This window comes from Cloeon dipterum, chromosome 4 (genome assembly GCF_949628265.1).
Source record: "Cloeon dipterum chromosome 4, ieCloDipt1.1, whole genome shotgun sequence".
Lineage (NCBI taxonomy): Eukaryota > Metazoa > Arthropoda > Insecta > Ephemeroptera > Baetidae > Cloeon > Cloeon dipterum.
Genome location: NC_088789.1, coordinates 3,136,017 through 3,155,364, shown reverse-complemented (window position 1 = coordinate 3,155,364; position 19,348 = coordinate 3,136,017). Strand labels below are relative to the sequence as shown.

General features: G+C 40.2%; 5 protein-coding genes and 1 non-coding gene across 7 annotated transcripts; 4 read left to right on the top strand and 2 right to left on the bottom strand.

Moving 5' to 3' along the window:
• Positions 1–8: 8 nt before the first annotated feature.
• On the bottom strand, positions 9–2,579 carry LOC135942689 (nucleolar complex protein 4 homolog B). Its single transcript, XM_065488954.1, has 11 exons — positions 2,440–2,579; positions 1,963–2,192; positions 1,697–1,908; positions 1,435–1,644; positions 1,320–1,380; positions 1,065–1,259; positions 946–1,006; positions 784–894; positions 564–727; positions 315–508; positions 9–255 (listed from the first exon to the last, which is right to left on the bottom strand). The coding sequence occupies exons 2-11, from the start codon at positions 2,180–2,182 to the stop codon at positions 157–159; spliced, it is 1,527 nt and encodes a 508-aa protein (XP_065345026.1). The 5' UTR covers positions 2,183–2,192; positions 2,440–2,579; the 3' UTR covers positions 9–156.
• Positions 2,580–2,894: 315 nt separating this feature from the next.
• On the top strand, positions 2,895–6,640 carry dpa (disc proliferation abnormal). The gene is made up of 12 exons (XM_065489686.1): positions 2,895–3,088; positions 3,197–3,400; positions 3,458–3,621; positions 3,678–4,119; positions 4,172–4,414; positions 4,614–5,037; positions 5,183–5,359; positions 5,417–5,665; positions 5,722–5,839; positions 5,896–6,137; positions 6,197–6,407; positions 6,464–6,640. The coding sequence occupies exons 1-12, from the start codon at positions 3,004–3,006 to the stop codon at positions 6,557–6,559; spliced, it is 2,655 nt and encodes an 884-aa protein (XP_065345758.1). The 5' UTR covers positions 2,895–3,003; the 3' UTR covers positions 6,560–6,640.
• Positions 6,641–6,938: 298 nt separating this feature from the next.
• On the top strand, positions 6,939–7,010 carry TRNAM-CAU (transfer RNA methionine (anticodon CAU)). Its single transcript has one exon. It is a non-coding gene; the product is annotated as a tRNA-Met (tRNA).
• Positions 7,011–7,527: 517 nt separating this feature from the next.
• On the top strand, positions 7,528–11,753 carry LOC135944424 (uncharacterized). Of its 2 annotated transcripts, none has more exons than XM_065491351.1 (10): positions 7,528–7,823; positions 9,407–9,461; positions 9,656–9,744; positions 9,953–10,048; positions 10,114–10,176; positions 10,234–10,320; positions 10,376–10,521; positions 10,580–10,701; positions 10,753–10,908; positions 11,407–11,753. In XM_065491351.1, exons 1-10 carry the CDS (start codon positions 7,755–7,757, stop codon positions 11,655–11,657), a joined length of 1,134 nt encoding a protein of 377 aa, XP_065347423.1. In that variant the 5' UTR covers positions 7,528–7,754; the 3' UTR covers positions 11,658–11,753. The 2 variants fall into 2 exon arrangements, with proteins under 2 accessions (XP_065347423.1, XP_065347422.1); XM_065491350.1 differs by having other exon boundaries at positions 7,533–7,823; positions 10,747–10,908.
• Positions 11,260–16,447, bottom strand: LOC135944421 (zinc finger protein 423-like). The gene is made up of 7 exons (XM_065491347.1): positions 16,299–16,447; positions 14,830–15,516; positions 14,480–14,771; positions 14,278–14,427; positions 14,081–14,221; positions 13,338–13,997; positions 11,260–12,669 (listed from the first exon to the last, which is right to left on the bottom strand). Exons 2-7 carry the CDS (start codon positions 15,495–15,497, stop codon positions 11,800–11,802), a joined length of 2,781 nt encoding a protein of 926 aa, XP_065347419.1. The 5' UTR covers positions 15,498–15,516; positions 16,299–16,447; the 3' UTR covers positions 11,260–11,799.
• Positions 16,448–17,646: 1,199 nt separating this feature from the next.
• Positions 17,647–19,301, top strand: LOC135944425 (zinc finger protein 878-like). Its single transcript, XM_065491353.1, has 3 exons — positions 17,647–17,837; positions 18,036–18,708; positions 18,999–19,301. The coding sequence occupies exons 1-3, from the start codon at positions 17,720–17,722 to the stop codon at positions 19,243–19,245; spliced, it is 1,038 nt and encodes a 345-aa protein (XP_065347425.1). The 5' UTR covers positions 17,647–17,719; the 3' UTR covers positions 19,246–19,301.
• Positions 19,302–19,348: the final 47 nt, after the last annotated feature.

The window sequence follows — 19,348 nt, the reverse complement described above, 5'->3', positions numbered from 1 at the left end:
ACAGGAATTTGCTTTAAAATCTTCTTGTGGTCCTTAACCGACTTTAATTTAATTAATATATTTATATTCAATAATTTTCAAATTTATGCTTAAATTATTAAGAATCCACTTGAAAAATATTTCGGAAATTTCAACTGTGAGCAGTGTATTATCAGTTTAAAACGTCCTCTTCAATTTTTCAAGAACTTCATTGGTGGGTGGAATGAAGTTGAGCGTTATCTCTTTGGCCTTCTTGTTCATTTCCTTTTCAAATACCTTGAAAAGAAAAAAAATAGCATGGAAGTCAACCCTTATAATTGAACGTTGCTTCTTACTTCGCAGTATTTTGTCTCAAGCACGTCAGCCAAGTCCCACTCAACGGTAGGCAATTTATCGTCAATGAAACGCGCAGCAATCGCGACACCAGGCACCAGGTGGTTTTGCAGGCTCTTCAGCTCCCAAAGACAGGAGTGAATCGCCTTACTATTGCAAGGGTCAGCCTCGTCCTCAACATATGGATCGCAATCAACTGTTTTACATGTTTTAGTCAGTTTGAGTCAAAGACAAGGAAGCGAATCTAATACCATATCCTCCTTCAGGGTTGTGGATCATTTTCTGAACGCTCTTGTGACGGATCAGCAAGTTTCCAACAAAGCGAATGATGATAAGGGCATCAGTTGTCGACGCAGTCAGAGCCAAGCGGCTCAGGCGCTTAGCAAAGGCAGCAACCAGGGATTCAGGGATGTGACTAAACGGGAAAATATGCTTCAATATAATTATGACCTCAAGAAAGATACAACTTACGTCGAGGAAAGAAATAAATCAGAGAGGAAAAACAGCCTCTGCTTGTATTTGGTCCTCAGAATGTCTGGCGTGAAGAGCGAGTAGAGCTTAGAATACACATCAGGGTACTCTCTGAAAATATCAAATCAGGTTAAGAAAAAAATATGTTACTCGAGTCTGTACATGTTGTGTTTTTGGATGAGGTTGAAAATTCCTTGGAGGGACAAGAGGCTCAATGCTCCACCTGAAAAAGGTTGTTGGTAGGAAAAATAAGAATGAGCAGCGCAACGCAATTGGTTTACCATAGTTCAGAGAGGTCATGAGAAAATCTGTCAGCATCTTGGGTTGAGACAGGTTGTCCATTATTTTTTCAATGAGCAGCAACAGGGTTTCGTGCAGAGTGCTTTCAGTATGATGCCATTTTTTAATATTGTCCCAAACCCCGTCGATGGCGTGAGGAAGTTTCTTGCTAAAGAATTTTCTTGGTATCTTTTTAGCTGGAATTTGAAGGGGCAAAGGCGAGTTGAGAGAACACGATTCCTGAATTTCTATCTCACCTCTGTTTGGGAAAATCAACTGATCTGGATTCTTGTCTCGCGCATTCAATGATGGAATTGCCTGCAGATTTCTTTATATTTAGCAAGAAGTATTTTAAAATAGTTAAAATATTACGGTTGTTTTGAGCAGCTGCAATATGTTGCTAATTTTTGTTTCAGTTGGCACTTTCTTGTCACATTTTGTCAATGTAACACAGGACACCCATGTTTGCAGAGCTACATCGTGCAGAGCAGTGAATTCAGACAAACGGTTCAAAAGTTTTGTCTGCACTTTCGACTTTCGCGACTCAGCCTTCTTGCTTGACACCACTGTCTTCAACAAGTTCTGCAAACATTTTTGTAATCATCACTCGCACAAAAACGATTTCACGGCTTACGTAATATTTCAACTTTGGTAGACAGAAAACATCCTTCGAGTCAGGTTTGTTAACGTAGAGACTCTCCAATTTGATCAAGTTCACGTAAGTGACCATAGCTTGTTCTCTAACGGAGTAAGGGTGTTTTGTGCCTTTCAGGACATTCAGGAGAAGAGGAATGGCCTCTTCATACTTTGAAAATATCCATTCTTGATATTTGTTTTCAGCATCACCTAAACCAAAAAATTTCGAATTCACAATTTTAACATTAAGGTGCATCAACTGACCACAATCCTCTCCACGTCGTCTATTCCTTTCAGCCAAAGCGTGAGTAAAAATGGTTTGCAGAGCGAGAATACTGCAGTTGGTGAGCTTGCTGTTTACATTGCTCTTGCTAGCAAGGAACTCAACCAGCAGTGCCAAATTATTCGCATTTTTTCGACTTTGCACAAAGTCTTCAGCTAGTTTGAAAATCGAGGTTGAGCTGTTAAGCACTGTGGAAATCATGGTGTTGAACCTGAAATAATACATAATTTGTGTTAAATTTGTGGAAAATTCACAACTTTCGTTCGCACACACTCCTTTGCCGAAAAGAGCGCTCCTTGTTAAAGGACAGTCCTTACTCTCTCTTAATCTTTAAGTTTTAATAATGGAGAAGTGTGAATGTGAGCGAACGATTTTATTTTTATTTCAGTACATATGTCATACATAGCTAACATAAAAGCGTTTTAAGCTCATAAATGAATTATAAGGAAAGTAAATACCAGTTTTAGGAACACGCACTAAAAACAATATCTGAGAAGATGTGATTTATAAATACGACTTGTCTTTGCTTTGCATAAACTGAACACACGTGCATACAAAGCTAGGGATGTTGTGTTTGTAAAACAAAAACACACACACACCATGTGTTTCAAATCAAAATAATAACTGGCGCCAGTCCAGCTCAGTGGCAATCGTTTGAACCATTTTGAAGTCATCGCTGTCAACCTAACAAAATTTAAAGTTCGACAAAAATTGGTTATTATCCTTCTCTCAGTCGGTTGCAATATAAATAATTTATCCAATTTATAGAATATTTCCTTCCTAACTCACAGATTTTATTTTAAACTGACAGGGTTACCAATTGTGAATTTAATTATTTTTAGATGTTTTAAAGATCATGCTCATGTTGGTGCAGCTGCCTCTCTCGCGCCAAAAGTGTAATCTTGATACACGATTCCCGCCATCTACATCATCCTGTTGCTCCTGTCTTGCTGATTCCGTAAAATATTTCTCGATCTTAATAGTAAACTGAATTTTTGGAGCAGTCGAAGCCCAAAACAAACATGTCCAGCCCAGCACCTTCTAGGACACCATCCAAAAGGACAACCAGGTCGCAGACAAACACTCCGAGCCGAGATGAAGCATCAGGTCAGCCCTTTAAATCCCGAAATCGTTGGGGACTTTTAAACGGAGATTTTAATTATTATATAAATTTTTTTAATTCAATCTAATGCTCAAATGTAATTTTAATTGCAGAAAAAGGGACGCCTGCCAAACGCCGCGCAACACCTCAGAAATCTCCTGCGACCACCCCACTTCGTGTTGGGGCTCGCGGAAGAAATGCTCGACCCGGCGCGATGGGTACCATAGCCGAGTCTTCTGAACTAGGCACACCAGCGGGTGGAAGTCAGGAAAACAACGCCATGACCAGCCCTCTGGCAATTGGGGCTGAGCATATGGGTATTTCACCAAAAGTTTTAATATGTTTCAAGTGTTAACAAGAGTTTTGTTAATTAGGATTAAGTGAAATCGACCTGAGCTCCCCATTAAATTACGGAACCCCAAGCTCTCTTGGCTCCTTGAGAACTCCTCGAACAGGAATTCAGGATACGCCTGTCCGAGTTCGAGCAGACATAGGGTCTGAGAGGACCTTGCGTCGTATTGTCCTGCCTTCAGATGCGGTAAGGTATCATTAATTTTAATTCCACATCAAAAACTGAATACATTTCTGATCCAGCCTGCGCCAGGAGATGAATCAAGCCAGACTGGCAGTCAAACAGGCGTGAAGGAAGTCATCTGGGGTACTGATGTGGACGTTGGCAAGTGCAAACAGAGGTTCCGCCGTTTCATCGAGAATTTTGTTGACCCTGACATGGAGCCTGATGAGGCCAACATGGCCACCACCAACGTGAACGAACCTTTATACATGCAGAAGCTGAAGGAAGTGTTAGCTTTGGAGGATCCATATGTGAATGTCAACTGCGAGCACCTCAAAACCTTTTGCCCTGAGCTGTTCGCACAGCTGGTGCGCTACCCTCAGGAAGTGCTTCCATTCCTTGACATGGCCATCAATGAGCTTTTCTTTGAGAAGCATCCAGCTGCCGTTCTTGAGCACCAAATCCAAGTCCGCCCGTTTAACTCTGAGGTTACCACCAGCATGAGAAACCTTAATCCAGAAGGCATGTATTTTCGATTTAAAAGATAATCAGTATATTAATCAAGCAATTCTAGATATTGACCAACTCATCACCTTGTGTGGAATGGTCATCAGAACTTCTGACATCATTCCCGAAATGCGAGAAGCATTCTTTAAATGCATTGTTTGTGGAAGCACTACTGAAGTTGTTGTCGAAAAGGGCAGAATTGCGGAGCCTACCCTCTGTGGTAACTGCAACACAAATCATTGCTTCACTCTGGTCCACAACCGCTCTCAATTCTGCGACAAACAGCTGGTGAAACTGCAGGAGTCGCCTGGTAAGAGACTAATTTAAATTCAACAAATTCTTCCACCCATTGAGTTTAAACTGTCAAAAGAACTGATGCTTGAATTTGAAAACTGCTGGGATTTTTGGTCTACAATTTATTTGTACAATTATTTATATTTATGTACCAAGTTTAATTTAAAAAGCACAATATTTAGTTCAAAATTCAAACTATTTCCTAAAATTTCCAGATGACATGCCTGCGGCCCAAACGCCACAAACTGTTCTGTTATATTGCTGCAATGATTTGGTGGACAAGGTTCAACCCGGCGACCGAGTAACCGTCACAGGCATCTACCGTGCCATTCCTTCTGTGCTCAACCCACGCATGCGAAACGTCCGGTCTGTGTACCGAACGCACATTGACGTTGTACACTTCCGCAAGAGCAGTACCAAGAGGCTGTATGAAAATGAGGAGGGCAACAATCTCCACTTCTCTGAGGAAAGAATCGGCCAGCTGAAGGAGCTCTCTGAGAAGGATGACATTTATGAGCGGATGGCGCACGCTCTTGCTCCCAATATTTATGAAAATGAGGACATCAAGAAGGGAATCTTGCTGCAGTTGTTTGGCGGTACCAAAAAGATATTCAACTCTCAAGGGCGAAGCAATTTTAGGTTTGTAAACTTATGGTTAAGCTAATTTAAGAATGTAGAGGTTTCAGCTGCGAGATTTAAGTCAGCGGAATCAGCTTAGATGAATTTATATGCCTGGCTGCGTCAGCGATTCGCCAATTTCACCGATTCACATTTAATATTACAGGGCTGAGATCCATATTTTGCTCTGCGGAGACCCTGGCACCAGCAAGTCGCAGCTGCTGCAGTATGTGTACCATCTTGTGCCAAGGGCCCAGTTCACGTCTGGAAAAGGTTCATCGGCTGTTGGTCTGTCCGCCTATGTAACGAGGGACCCTGAGACACGGCAGCTTGTTCTGCAGACGTAAGATTAATTCCAACAACATGTGAACGCGTGCTTAATAACACGAAATGCAAACAGGGGTGCCCTTGTTCTGGCCGACAATGGAATCTGCTGCATTGATGAATTTGACAAGATGAATGACTCAACGCGCAGCATGTTGCATGAGGTAATGGAGCAGCAAACGCTGAGCATCACCAAGGCCGGAATCATTTGCCAGTTGAACGCCAGAACGTCTGTTCTTGCTGCTGCCAATCCTGTCGAGTCTCAGTGGAGCAAGAACAAAACCATCATTGACAACATCAACCTGCCACACACCCTTCTCTCAAGGTACATTACTTGTTGAATTTATTGTTGGAGATTTTTACAGTTGGTAATTGTTACAGATTTGACTTGATTTTCCTCTTGCTCGACCCTCAAGATGAACTGTATGACAGGCGTCTTGCCAAGCACTTGGTTGGAATGTATCAAAGCACTCCTGAGGATGATGAACAAGATTATATTGTAATATTATCGCTGAATAACTTAAAATTCAATTCCTGATACAAAATCTTGTCCAGAACATGCTCCTGATGAGAGACTACATCGCCTATGCAAGAGAGTTCATCAAACCAAAGATCACTGAAGAAGCGAGCAACCGTTTGGTTGAAATGTACGTCACAATGAGACAAACCGGAATGTCTCGTGGACAAATTTCCGCCTACCCACGACAGCTGGAGTCGCTGGTCCGTCTTGCAGAGGCTCACGCCAAAATGAGATTCAGCCAGACGGTTGAGCTAATTGATGCTGAGGAGGCTTGGAGGTAAAAGCCTGACTTTTTGATCGGAGGTGGAAACTAATTTGTGTATGACATGCATTTAGGCTGCACAGGGAAGCGCTGAAGCAGTCTGCAACCGACCCTCTCTCAGGCAGGATCGACGTCAGTATTTTGACAACTGGAATTAGCTCTGCAGGAAGAAAACACAGAGAAAAGCTTATGAAGGAGTTGAAGAAAATGATCGAAAACCAATCCAAGGGAACAACCCTCAACTTCAAGAAATGCCTCAATGATATGCGTGAAAAGGCTGACCTGGTAATGATTGGAATAATTCTTAATTTAATACGTTTACTAATTGAGTGATGATTTAGATGGTCACCAATGAGATGCTTGAAGATGCTCTCAGCTCCCTGCAGAATGAAGGTGTTGTTAATTTGATTAGCAGATCATCGTTCAGAATATGCTAATGGTGCAGCAAAACAATTATTTTAATTATCCTTATTTAAACGTCACAAATTTTGTATCTAATAAATTCACCTTAAAATGAAGGTTTACTTAAATTAACAATAATTTATCCTTCTTTAAGGTTGGCTCAGTGGCCTACACTTTTATTACGTGTTCAGTAATTTAATGTGGATTTTGGAAGAACAAAAGCCTCCATTGATGTGTAAAAGCTATGTGGACAGAGTAGTGTATTCCACATTGGGTGAGTTCTGTAAGAAATAATTTAAAATATCAATATAATGGTAGTAAAAAGAAATTATCAAGACGGCAACACTGGAAGTTCGTTGAAGATCGATTTGGGAGAGTCGTACGTATAGGTTAAGTCGTGCGAGTTCACCTAACAGCAGAGTGGCGCAGTGGAAGCGTGCTGGGCCCATAACCCAGAGGTCCGTGGATCGAAACCACGCTCTGCTATCTTTTTTATTTTTAGTAAATTATCTCCGATCACTTTTCCCCTATCATTATTATACTTTTTAATATATTCTATTTAACTTTTGGGACTAGGTAATTAGAAACTGCTAAAGTAAAACTCATTTACTCGATCATTATTTAATTGCCGTTTTTGATATAATTAAACTTACTCTGTATGTACTAGAGATGCGTTTTATAAAGATTTTTCGATTTTTTTTTTATTCTTGTTTAAGTAAACTTGAAAAAAAGACGCATCCTAATATTCTACGAATGTTATTATTAAATAATTATTCATTTAAAACTAATACAAAAATAGCCTTTTAGCGTGTTTCTTAGCGTTTGGATTTTGCGATTTCAGATAACAAAAAGGTTGAATCAATTTCACTCTCATTGAACGACGCAGCGTAATCGCTCTTCATCTCGGCGATAAAATTTAAATGCGCCTGCGAGACAGGTTTTCCTTCGCGATTGAGCGCGCTGCAGGTTCAGGTAGGCCGCGGTGGAGTGGTGGCGTACAAGGATTGAAACTCGGTGTGCCGAGCGCTCGCAGATGAATTTCACCTCCACACTCGGAGCTGGACGAAATGAAGCAAGAAGCAAGCGAGACACACCTTTCTTTTACCTGCGCTGCAGCCGAGTCGCTTGCCAAACGAGAGAGTGAAAAGTCGCGGTGACATGTGTCGCGGCGTCAAAATCATCAACTCGGACCGTCCGCAGCGAAACAGAAGAGCCTGGCCATGATCAAAAATGGCCCTTAACCCTTGCAACTGCTGCAGTTTACTCGTCGCCACCTCCGTCGCAGGCATCTACGCCCTAGTGAGTCATAAATTCCATAAGAGCGCTCTGCTGCTCATAAATGTGCGTTTCGATGATGCTGCAAAGCGCCGTCTGCTTCAATCCGGGTTGTGTATTGCATCAAATTATTTAATTTTCCTCTAAAATTTGTTCTAAAAATTAGAGCAGACTAAAAGATAAAAATATTAAGGTCTTGATTATAATATAATTTAACAAAAAGTTGGTCTCGTAAATGCATTAATTATTTAAAAACAATTTCAGAAATTCCACTTCAATCCACAACATCTTTAAAAAATATCAAACCTTTTTCTTACTAAATCCACTATTTTAAGTTTTCTAAATTTTAGTAAATCAAGGGATATTAGCTAAAAATTTCTTGATTAGATCAAAAGTAAATTTGGAATTTGTTAAAATCAATTGGAATTAAATCAGGCTAAAAACAGTGAAAAAGGTTATTAAATTTCATATTGGTTCATATTGGGATTAAATTTCATAAGCTTTATCGTTACAAAGTGCATTCTCACCGGCAAAGTTGCATAATCTATGAACAGCGATGCTTTGATAGTTCGAGTGCATTGAAAGTCCACGATAAAAATTTCCCACAAGCAATAATATACTTGGGGACACCGCGCGCGCTGCCGAGTTGTGAGCAGACAAAATGTTACACTCCTCTCGCGTAATCAAAACTTTCACTATTCATTATAATCCGAGTATCCGCTAGTTGCCAATCTCATTCAAATTCACTCTTCATTCCTCAATTTCCCTTTTCCTTGTTGCTCAAACTACAAAGTAAAGTTTTTGCGCCCGGGAGAACCTGAGTCAAGGGAAATTTAATAACATACGTCCGAAGATATTCCAAGAAAAGCCACAAATGACAAGACCTGTTCCGGCACTAATAATAATAATGAAAATTACAGTATTCTTATTCTAAGAAAAATTATTGGATTTATGAACTTGTTTGTTGTATCCTGACGTGTCATATAAATTATCTGATTTCTTTGAATAAAAATCAATTATTCAATATCTTTAGTGATGGAGTGGCATTTAAAATTTTTTACTTCGTAAGAGGTATGAGTTTGCACGTCGAAAATTTGCAAGTAATTGGCGGTGAAATTAATTTAACGCGTTTTAAAAGAAGATTTCTTTGTTTGCACGGGTTTATTGCCGAGGATATTGTGTGCGTGTTCACTGTTAAGCAGGATGACATCAGCGTGGTCAAAGGAAAGAGGCGAGCGCCATTCAGCTTTTTGTTAGACTTGTTTACACTTTCTAATTTTTTTTTTTTTTCAAAGGGTCAGGTAAGGCGCGGGCGCAATCACAAGACTTTATTAGTTAAATCTATACGATTCAAAGTGAAAACTCATCTCTGTCATTCCTTTTCTGGTTTTAGAGTTACTTTAAAAATTAAAAAAAATAATTATATCTCGACTTTAAATTTGAAAATTGTAATTAAAATGCGGTTCTAATTAGTACACTATAATTAACGAGAAAACTGTCAACGAATATTCGCGCTCTGTTTAATTATCTTTGTTGCTGTTTCCCACATTTTAACGAAAGTTCCTCTCGCATGTATAACAGACCTTATTTAAGAAAATGTGTTCCAGGTCGCGTACGTTATCGCGATAGTGTTGGAAACTTGGTGGATGATCCAAGATAAAAGTAAGTGAAAATTTAACTAACATTTCTGGGCCACCTAATAATTTCAAGCAAGAGAAAATTGCACTGAAATATTGTTATCGTGTACAACCGAAACAAATCAAGTGAACTGGCGGCCAAAGAAAGTGATCAACTCAATTGCACGCTCTGATTGTTCGCAACCTATAATCGCTCTCTTCCCTTTTGTGTGCTTGCAGGTGAAGTTCCTGCTGGTGCTTATCTGCTGTGTTTTGGCCACTTAGTTACCATAGTCCTTTCTGGACTTTTAATAGTCGGGATTGCACTCGTAAGTATATCAATTTACACTCACAATTAAATTATAAAAAATTGTTTTCACGAGAAATAGAAGAAATTGCGTTTTAATTTGCTTGTTGGCACTGAAACAAAGTCGTCTCGTCATAAATTGATTCTATACTCAAAATAATTACCAATCGGAAACAAGTCGATCCTAAACCAGTTTTCAATGAGCACATTGTTCGTGTATTGAATTTCAGAAGCAGACGCAATGGCTGCTGGTTTGGGCCGCGTCAGTGGGCACCTGGCTCATACCGGAGGCTGCCCTCGCCCTTTATATGAGTTTCAGTCACTGGGTACGCAGTATTGATTACGATCAAATCACAACTGTGCGTAATGCAAGACTTCTCGATGCTTTCAGAAAATAGAATCGCCGCAAGGAGTGACCGAGCTCCTGTTTTGGACCATACGAGCGTCGTTAAATGTACAAACCGAGTCATTAATTTTAATCAGTGGATAACTCTCGATTTTATTCTTCCAGATCGTTAGCGTCACTTGCGTGGCTTGTCAGTATGCGGTGTGGATGGAGGAGAAAATTATCATGAGACGCTTACACATTTTAAATCTGGTATGCTTCAGCTGCGGCAAATTATTGCATTTAATCGAGCATGCCATTCAAACAGCAAGAGGCCGCTATGCGAAAAGCCTCCGAGCACGCTGCCGCTTCTAAAAATGGGCATAACAACCCGGGATTTATTAATTCTTCCAACGAACAAGTCAACAAGATGCCCCTGGCCGCGATCCAGAGTCTAGGAAACGCTTCAAGACAGTAAAACGATTCGAAAAATGCTGCGACTGTTTTAACTTATAAAAATCTATGAATTTAGCGCTAGCACCACGAATTTGGCAAGCCCAGGAGCGGCCCAGCACCTACAAAATAGACCGCATACATCAAGCATTCCCAGTAATTTACATTTTATCAGCTGCTATGAAAAGACCATGACAAGAGGTACGTTTAGCAGTGAAATAAACTGAATTTTAATTTTAAATTTAGTGGCAGGATTATCAAGCAACGAATTCAACGCTTCCATGTTTGTGCGCCAAAGTCCTAACAACGTAGCTCTGCAGAGAGCTCGCTCTCTCCTAGAAATGCAGATCCAGAACAACAATGTTTGGGGATACCCAAGTCAATTAAATCAAGTTTCTTTGTGCCCAGGTAAGTTTTTTTTGCTTCAGAGCATGCTTAAATAGGCAAAATTTAATAGGGAAGGGGCAACTAGTTTTTGGAGCTGACTTTAAAAGGATTGATACTGCAAAATCCTTGTGGCCAACTGAATTTTACTCATCCCTTATTAGGATAAAGTTAAAAGCCAAAATTGACCTTAGTAGCAGTAATTTTTTTAGAAAACTGGCAATTGGCAGCGAAGTTAGCATGCTTTTCAAATGAAGAGGACTGTCTCCTTATTTTACATACAATTTTATTTCAAAACAAAGATTTTCCCCGAGAGGTTTCTAACGCTGTTGGAAGATCTCGAAGAGAGGAAAAAATGTGGTCAAGCACTGTAAATTTAGGAGAAAATTTGAAAATGGTTCTTTATTGATTTTGGCAAATTGAAGAACAAATTGTTTTTCCATCAACCGACAAATCAAATAATTTACAATCGTCACGCTGTATCGATCTAATTTAATCTGAACGCCGGTTCAAAATTTACAGGTTACTTGGAGCAAGGACCTGCGGACAATATGTCGACTCAAAGTCTGGACCGGCGCCAGATAAAATCGCAAATGAGACTGCAGCAGCACTTTAGAGGACCTTCACATGCTCAGCATTTTGGGACGCTGCCACGCACTTTCCGCATGCAGCGAACGCTGAGCAACGGCTCTCTGCAAGAAAGCAACCACAGCAGCCACACCTCACTCGCTTCACAACAGTCCGACCAGAGATACAAAGACATTGCTCTCTAGTGTGTGAATGAGTGAAATAACCAAGTTGAGAACTAATCAAACCAAACTTGAGTTTAAATACTATGAGGCGGAAATACAATTGAAACTCTAACTTTACACGGAATATTTAATTTTGATTACCTAATCTAAGGTAAAAAGAGATTCATTTACCGTCCAAATGCAGGGCTTCGTGTTTCCTGCGATCTCCCCACTGTTTGAACGCAGACGGACAGTGCCTGCACTGAAACGGTCGCTCATCCGTGTGCACTCTGATATGTGTGACAAGCTGCCTTTTCAGCTTGAAAGTCTTGCTGCAATAGTTGCACTCAAAGTTTTTGTCAATGTGCACGCTGCGCTGGTGGGCCCGCAGACTCGTCATGCCGTTGAACGTCTGCTTGCACTCCTTGCACTGCTTCATCTCGCCCATGTGTTTCTCCATGTGCAGCTTGAGGCCCTGCTTGCTCTCGTATTTCCTTCCGCAAAGGTTGCACTCGTAAATGATGGGAGTGCCATGCACTTTGCTGACGTGCATTCGCAAGGCTGGTCTGTTACTGAAATTCAGGCCACACTGATCACACAGGAATCCAGACTTGAAGTGCTTCGAGTTGGGGTCGTGGGTCTTCAGGTGAAGTTTGTAGTAGTATTCCCACTTGAAGGGGCGCTGGCAGAACGGACACTCAAGCTCGTGAACCTTGGTGAACGGATTGTAGTTCACCTTAGACTTTTCAGCATTCGAATGCGTCTTGAAATGGGCTTCAGCGTCCTTGACGAAGCGGAATGTTTGCGAGCAGCAAGTGCAGCGGTTGTTCCAGCGGCCCTCGTGCACCACCTTGTGCTGCGAAAGCCCAGTCCTTGATTTGAAAGTGGCCCCGCACACATCGCACTGCTCGTTGTGTTCCGTAGAGTGGGTGTACATGTGCTCTTTTAGTCTGTCCTTGCGGGTAAATATCTTGTCGCATTCTTTACACCGATAGTCAGAAACGTTGACGTGAGTTAAAATGTGCCGGGTCAAGGTGTGCCTCGATTTCAGCATCTGAAACAAAATTATGAAAAAGGAGATTTAGAAGAATTTTAAGTTGGCCTACGATCTGACTGAAATAATCAATGACGTTTAACTGCTGATGAAAAACAGAAGATGACAGTTAAAGCAGATTAACTGTGATACTTTTTTCGGTAAATGCAGCTCCCTTACAAGAAATTACTGCAGCCATTAAGGTTGCAATTGCTTACAACCTGGTTTTTCACCACAGGCTATTAACACAATTTTTTTACCAATTTCTTAAGCAGAAAATGAATTTTTAATATTTCCGTGAGAATCTAAAAATTTGCGGTCGGAATGGTCAAAATTCCCTATACTATATTTTTTTCTCTTTTAAATTGCTATTTGCTGCCTCAACCGTCAATTTCCCCAACCATTTCTTTCTGACAATTTTTTAAGTCGAAACCATGAGCAAATAATTAAAATATTATTGAAAACCGACTGATGTGCAAACAATGCCTGCAAGAAACTCGTAAAAATTGAAAAAAAAACAATTATTGTGACTTCCCATAACTCTTGGAAATTGGAAAGTTAAAGTTTAATAATTAAATAATACTGGGAAAAATTACCTAAAATGCGTCAGAAAGAAAACTGGGTAATTTATAGGTTAATTTTGAGAATCCCAAACATTCAAAATGTGTAATGCTTAAAAAAATAGTTACCATTCCACAAAAGCTGCAAGTGAATTTGTACTTGAACTTCCTTTCTCTCAGGATTAATTCCTCCATCAGAGCTGGACAGCTTCCCTCAACGACGTAGTGCCTTCGTAGTTCCGGAACGCTGCCTAAGTCGATTCCACAGAATGAACACGTTTTGCTGCCCAACTCTTCATAGTGGAAGTTGTAAATGGGAGGCACCTTGAAGTGTATCTCTATGTGATGACCCTCAAAGTCCTTTCGGGTATCAAACACACTGTTGCACTCCTTGCAATAGTGCTGCTGGTGGGTTGTCCAGTAGTGCCTGATTAGCGACATAACTGAGCAGTACGAGGTGGGGCAACGTTTGCAGTCATAATCCGGCGCCTGCATCAGGTTCAGTGGATCAGGGAACTTGTAGATAGAGTACAAAGGGGTCTCAGGCTTGATTTTGGGGTATTTTTCTTGCTTGGCTCTCTTGTCAGTCACGACTCGAGGTGTTTCAGATGTTCTTTTAGGAGCTGCTATGATAGTACTTGGTGCGGCAGCTTTCGGAATGTCACGCTGAAGCACAATTTCTTTTGCTTTTACAAGCACAGGTGGGGCCGGTCTGACCTCTGCAGTGCTGGATACAATTTTCACAGGTAAAGTTGGTTTTGGAATGGGATCCACTGTACGTAACGCAGCCTGGAACAAAACAGATCATATTAGATATAATTTTGTTCCACTAAAATATAGTTATTGTGAAATAGACTATGAAAAATTCTTACCCTGCTGAGATTGTTCTGTGCGTTAATATTTCTCTGGAGGGCATTGGCTGTTCTGCACTGCACATAGAACTTGTGGGTGCGAATCACAGACCGACGGCAAGGCAAACATATCATTTGAGAAAATCCATCATTCTTGTTGACCTTAAAGGATTTAGTTTAGTATCTCGAACAAAGATTGAATGGCTGACAACTAATACCTGGAAGGGAAGGCACTCGTTCACCATTTTGGCAAGGTCACAATCTTGATCAACAATTTTCGTGAGCAACAGGTTCGATTTAGCACACATGCGACACATGGTGTTCACATCAGTCAACAAAGGAGCAAGAAATGGATTTTCGCTCCACACCTGGAATAAAATTTATTAAAGATGGAATAGTAATTTATATATTGATGCATACAAGTTCGATTTGGGCATCCGGATCACTGTTCATTCCATCCATCATGTCAGCCAGCAGGTTGCCAGGAAGGGGAACTACTGTGGGTCTTGCCTGCACTGCAAGAGTCCCCCTCATTTTTGGCAGGATGAGTTTAGGATTAAGCAAGATTTTAGTGTTCGCAATTGGCTGCTGAGGTGCTGGTGATGGATTTGGTGGCTTTTTGCAGACGATGTTTGGCTTTGCAACTGTCGCTTGAGAGTTTCCTATGTTTACTTGAGGTGCCCCAGAGACAAAGACTTGCATTGGTTGGTGTCTGGAATTCAAAATATTAGAGGAGAGGTTTAACACTACACTTTCTAACACAAGCATACCTCTGGGCATCAAAAACTTCTACGGGATAAGATTCCAAAGTTGTAGGCTCGATTTTGACTGAAACTGTTGGCGAGCTTCTAGCTGCAGCTAAGGTTGCACTTCGTGTTCTTGTAGACGCAGGAGTAGATGTCCCTGGTTTGAGTATTCTTGGCATTGTTTTGGTAACAGCAGCAGGTTGAACAACGCTTGAGCTTGATGGGAGGACAGCATCATTTGAAGGGAGGATCAAGTTTTGAGTGCCATTTGAAGTGGACGCCAAGGATAATTTGTCGATGAGCAACTGTTTAAGGTCCGCGGCAGAATCTGATGTATCGGCTGCCAGGTCTGACACAATGGAGGAAGGCAAGTTTCTGGTTGGCAGCATTCCTTTTGGGATTGATGAGCACAATCTGCTGCAAGTATTTTGCGATGCTGTGGATTCGTACGAGTTGAGTAGTTGGCAAGTTCGGCTGTGAAAGGTTTTCATGTCAAAGTGTTCATGACAAACTAAATGTCTGTGAGGGAAATTTGGATTCAGAGAGTCGTATTTGACGCCGAGAAGCAGACACCACTTCTTGCGGAGTGTGTTATCGGTTGGAAATTTGTGCAGCTTGATGGCGTTCTTGTCTACATTTGCAACGGTGTGATTGGGACAGGTCACAACAGCGCACTGTAGTTTTCTCCCCATTTCAGCTGGCTATGGCTACCTGCAAAAGACAAAATTCCACTTTAGAAAAATGCGTAAATACATACAAAATGCAATTTGTGTGCACCAAAAGTTAAAAGAAATTAAAGAGAACGCCAAGAGTTGGAAATTTTGGTTACAATAAATACATAAACATGGGATTTGTTCTATAATAAAGTTACAGTTTCTGCCGCGTTACACACATCTCGCCAGTTCTTATGAGAATCCCATGTTAAAGTAGGGGTGGCGAAAACTGTAACTCGGCTGCGCAAACTGTGGCTTTTCCATAATACTCATGGAGTAAATGGCTGTGAATGTATGTATGTACATACAAAATTGCTTAAGTTAATTTTTAATTTGAGCAATCAAAAAATCGGATAAAAATTGAACCCTGTATTAAAAAATACAAATCCTACAAATCCATAAGTCTCTTGAGAGGTTTTAACGACATAATGGTAGACTCACACTTTTCGCTAGGATAGGGCATTACATTTGATTCTTCCCATCAGAGAGCGAGAAGTGTGAGTAAGCGGATAAATGATATATTTTCCTAGTTTTAAGTTTGAGATCAGTTCAGGAAAAGTAGACAACGTCATATTGGATGAAAAATTACAGTTTCCGCCGGGTTACACATATCGCTAGTTGTTATGAGAATCCCATATAAAAATGTGGGCGGCAAAAACTGTGGAAGTCAAGGCAAAAAGTGTATAATTTTTCCATTGTGTATGTATCTATGTGTAGATATCTATGTAGATATAACTGCAGATTAAATTCTCAAAACAAAGCGTAAAAAACATTACATACTTAATGGCCAACAGTTAATCCAGGTCCAGATTGCTCTTACAGCTTTGTGCTGTCTCCTACACGTCGCTTGCTGGTCAATTTTGATATTTTTAAACCCTTAAAGTTTGTAGAAGTAAGAGAAGTTGTTTGTTGTAGAAATGTAGCGCAAAAATGGGGCGTGACTGTTCATCTTCCCGGTACTCCCTCTACTCGCTTGGTAAGTAACGAAAGTGGCGCGAAATGACCTAAACTGTGCGTTCACAGTTCGATTTCGCCGCAAAAAACTAAAAACATTTTCATTTCCCCTATGAAAATCTAATATTTGCGGTCGGAATGGTAACATTTTTTCGTCCTGGTCGCGGTAAATTTGCGCATCATTCAACAAATACCCAAATGTTGTCGAATAGATTGTTGCCCTTTTCTTGCAACAAAGAAATTCGCGTTTGGTTGTTGAAAGTTGCGCGATTTTGCCGCTACCAGGACGATTATTTCCTCTACTTCATACAGATTTTTCTCTTTTTAATTGCCATTTTTGAAGCTTCAATCGGCAATTTCTCCAAAAATTTCTTTCAAACAATTTTACAAGTCGAGGCCACGAGCAAATAATTAAATGATTGTAGAAAACTGACTGATGTGCAAACATTGCCTGCAAGAAACTGGTAAAATTGAATACAAAAAACACCGTGACTTCGCAAAACTAAAATATAAATTTTCTTTCATCATTGTCAGATTTAGTCTCAAAATATTGATCATCTATTAAATAAGTTTATCCATATATTCTACTGATTTTACAATCCCACAAGCAAAAAATCAGGCTAGCAAGAAGTAAATTGTAAAATAAAAATAAGTTCACTCGTTCTTGTACTGCATAATTATGATAAATATATGCGTAATAATGAATTTAATTGTGACATACGTTCTCAACCCTTTTTCACAGGCTAGCCAATAATTATGGGAGGGCGACAGGCCAAGGAAAGGCAGTATATTATACAAAACTAAAAATGTTGCACGAAAGTGTGAAATTTCGTGAGTAAAAATAACAGCAGAAATTTTGTCTCGAGAAAAATGTATTATTTATACCTTTCAATAAAAAAATGTGTAAAAATATTACATATATCCTTTCTGCTGTTAAGACTTTTCTCCCAAATTTAGGAAAAATACACTTAAATCTATTCACTTGCGAATAACAGCTTTAAATAATATGATTTGTGGCACATATTTCCCCTTATTGTTAGACATGGAACAGACTATGGAGAGGTGAATATTATTCTACTGCATAAATGAACCACTTCTTCACTGGGAGCGCTTCAGCTCTCGCATATTTTGTTTTCTTCCACCTAAGCAGCTCAATGTAAGAAGGAAGAGCTGAAAGAAGGCATTGTAGGAATATTTAGAATAGGAACGTGCACGCCTGTTTAGTAACAACTCTGTCCTATCGCGTCATGCGTGCACAATCTTTCATGTCACTTGTTTTCAAGAATAATAATTGCTCGGCAGTACCATCCAGCCAGAATCAGACCACAAAATCTCGAGGATCGTTGTTGACAGCGGAAATATCAGGTTTTCTAAAACTTCATTATATTGATAAGACAATCCCTTAAATTTTTGCGCTGAAAGTTTGATTGTTCTGTCATCTATAAATGCAACACACTGCGCGCATAGCTCCTGTTAGACGTTAAAAACTTTTTTATAAGTTAAATTTATATCACTGAAGCCTATTTTCACGCCCAAAATGCTTAAATTAATTCTTTTTGGCAGATTATACCTCCATTTATGGATGGAGTGCCAAAGTTTGGAGTTGGCGCCCGCACCGTGTGATGAAAAGAATGGCAGATTCGTCGGCGCCGCATTTGTTCGGCTCGCTGGAGTGTAAGAAGAATGCTAGCAATATGCTGCGAACCTTTCATTCACCGCGGCTTTCGAGAGTCACCTCCACCAGCAGTTTGAAGTCATTTGCCTCCGATTCCGGAGAATACGTCAACATGACGGGCATGTCAAAATCGACAGTGTACAGTACGCCCGACTACGTGGACATGTCCGGAATTCGCAGGACGTCCAGTTTCTCTTCGAGCGTGTCTTCGACCACTCAGTCCGAATACGAGGATATGACCTCTTACTGCTCTTTGTTACCGCGCGGACCTTCGAGCTCGTATAAAAAAACTATACTAGCCACGTACAAATGCGAACTCTGCTCCAAGGAGTTCAACCAAAAGAAGCTGATGATCGACCACAAGCTTGCAGAGCACCAGAGGATAAATCAGTTCACCCACTGTCCTTATTGCTCGTACTCGTGCAAGTGCAAAATTACCCTCGAGAGGCATGTTACCAGGGAGCATGCAAATAGTTTTCTGCAGTGCCTCGACTGCTCCAAGAGGTTCGCGACACCTAGCAGCCTCAAAGAACACAACCTGAAGTGTCACGTTCACTACAAGTAGGTTCCTTACTTTAAAACTCTGTATTTTAATTGCGTGACGTTTAAAGATGATTAAAATATATTATAAAATAAAAATATTAAAGCGCTGAATCATTTTGATTCCGGAAGAATTAGAATTGAAAATCTAATTTCCACTAGTAGAATATAAATTATACTACCTCTAATTCATGTTGTTTAATTTTAATTAATTAAAAATTAACTAATTGCAAAATAATATTTTCTTCAATACATTAATTTGATAGTAGTAACCGTATTTAAATTTAAAATATTTCTTTTTGTGATTTTAGGTGTCTGTACTGCAAACAACCCATGAAAGAAGTCAACAACGTGTCATATCACGAAATGAGCCGCAATTGCAATAAGTGCGGCTCTAAGTTCAACTGTGTGTGGCTCTTTGCGAGACACTGGCGGCTGCATCCGGAGCAGATCCACTGTCCACTGTGTCCTCAGACATTTGATTCTGCATCCGCCTTCGAAATTCACCTGGAATGGGTTCATTTTGGATTTGACAAGAAGTGTGAGTACTTCTGCTGAGATATTTTGTGACTTGAATGATCTGAAAACGCCAAAGTATATATAGTTAAGATTTATCTATCGTTTTTGTTGCCACCGCGATGCCAACAAGTTACTGTTACAA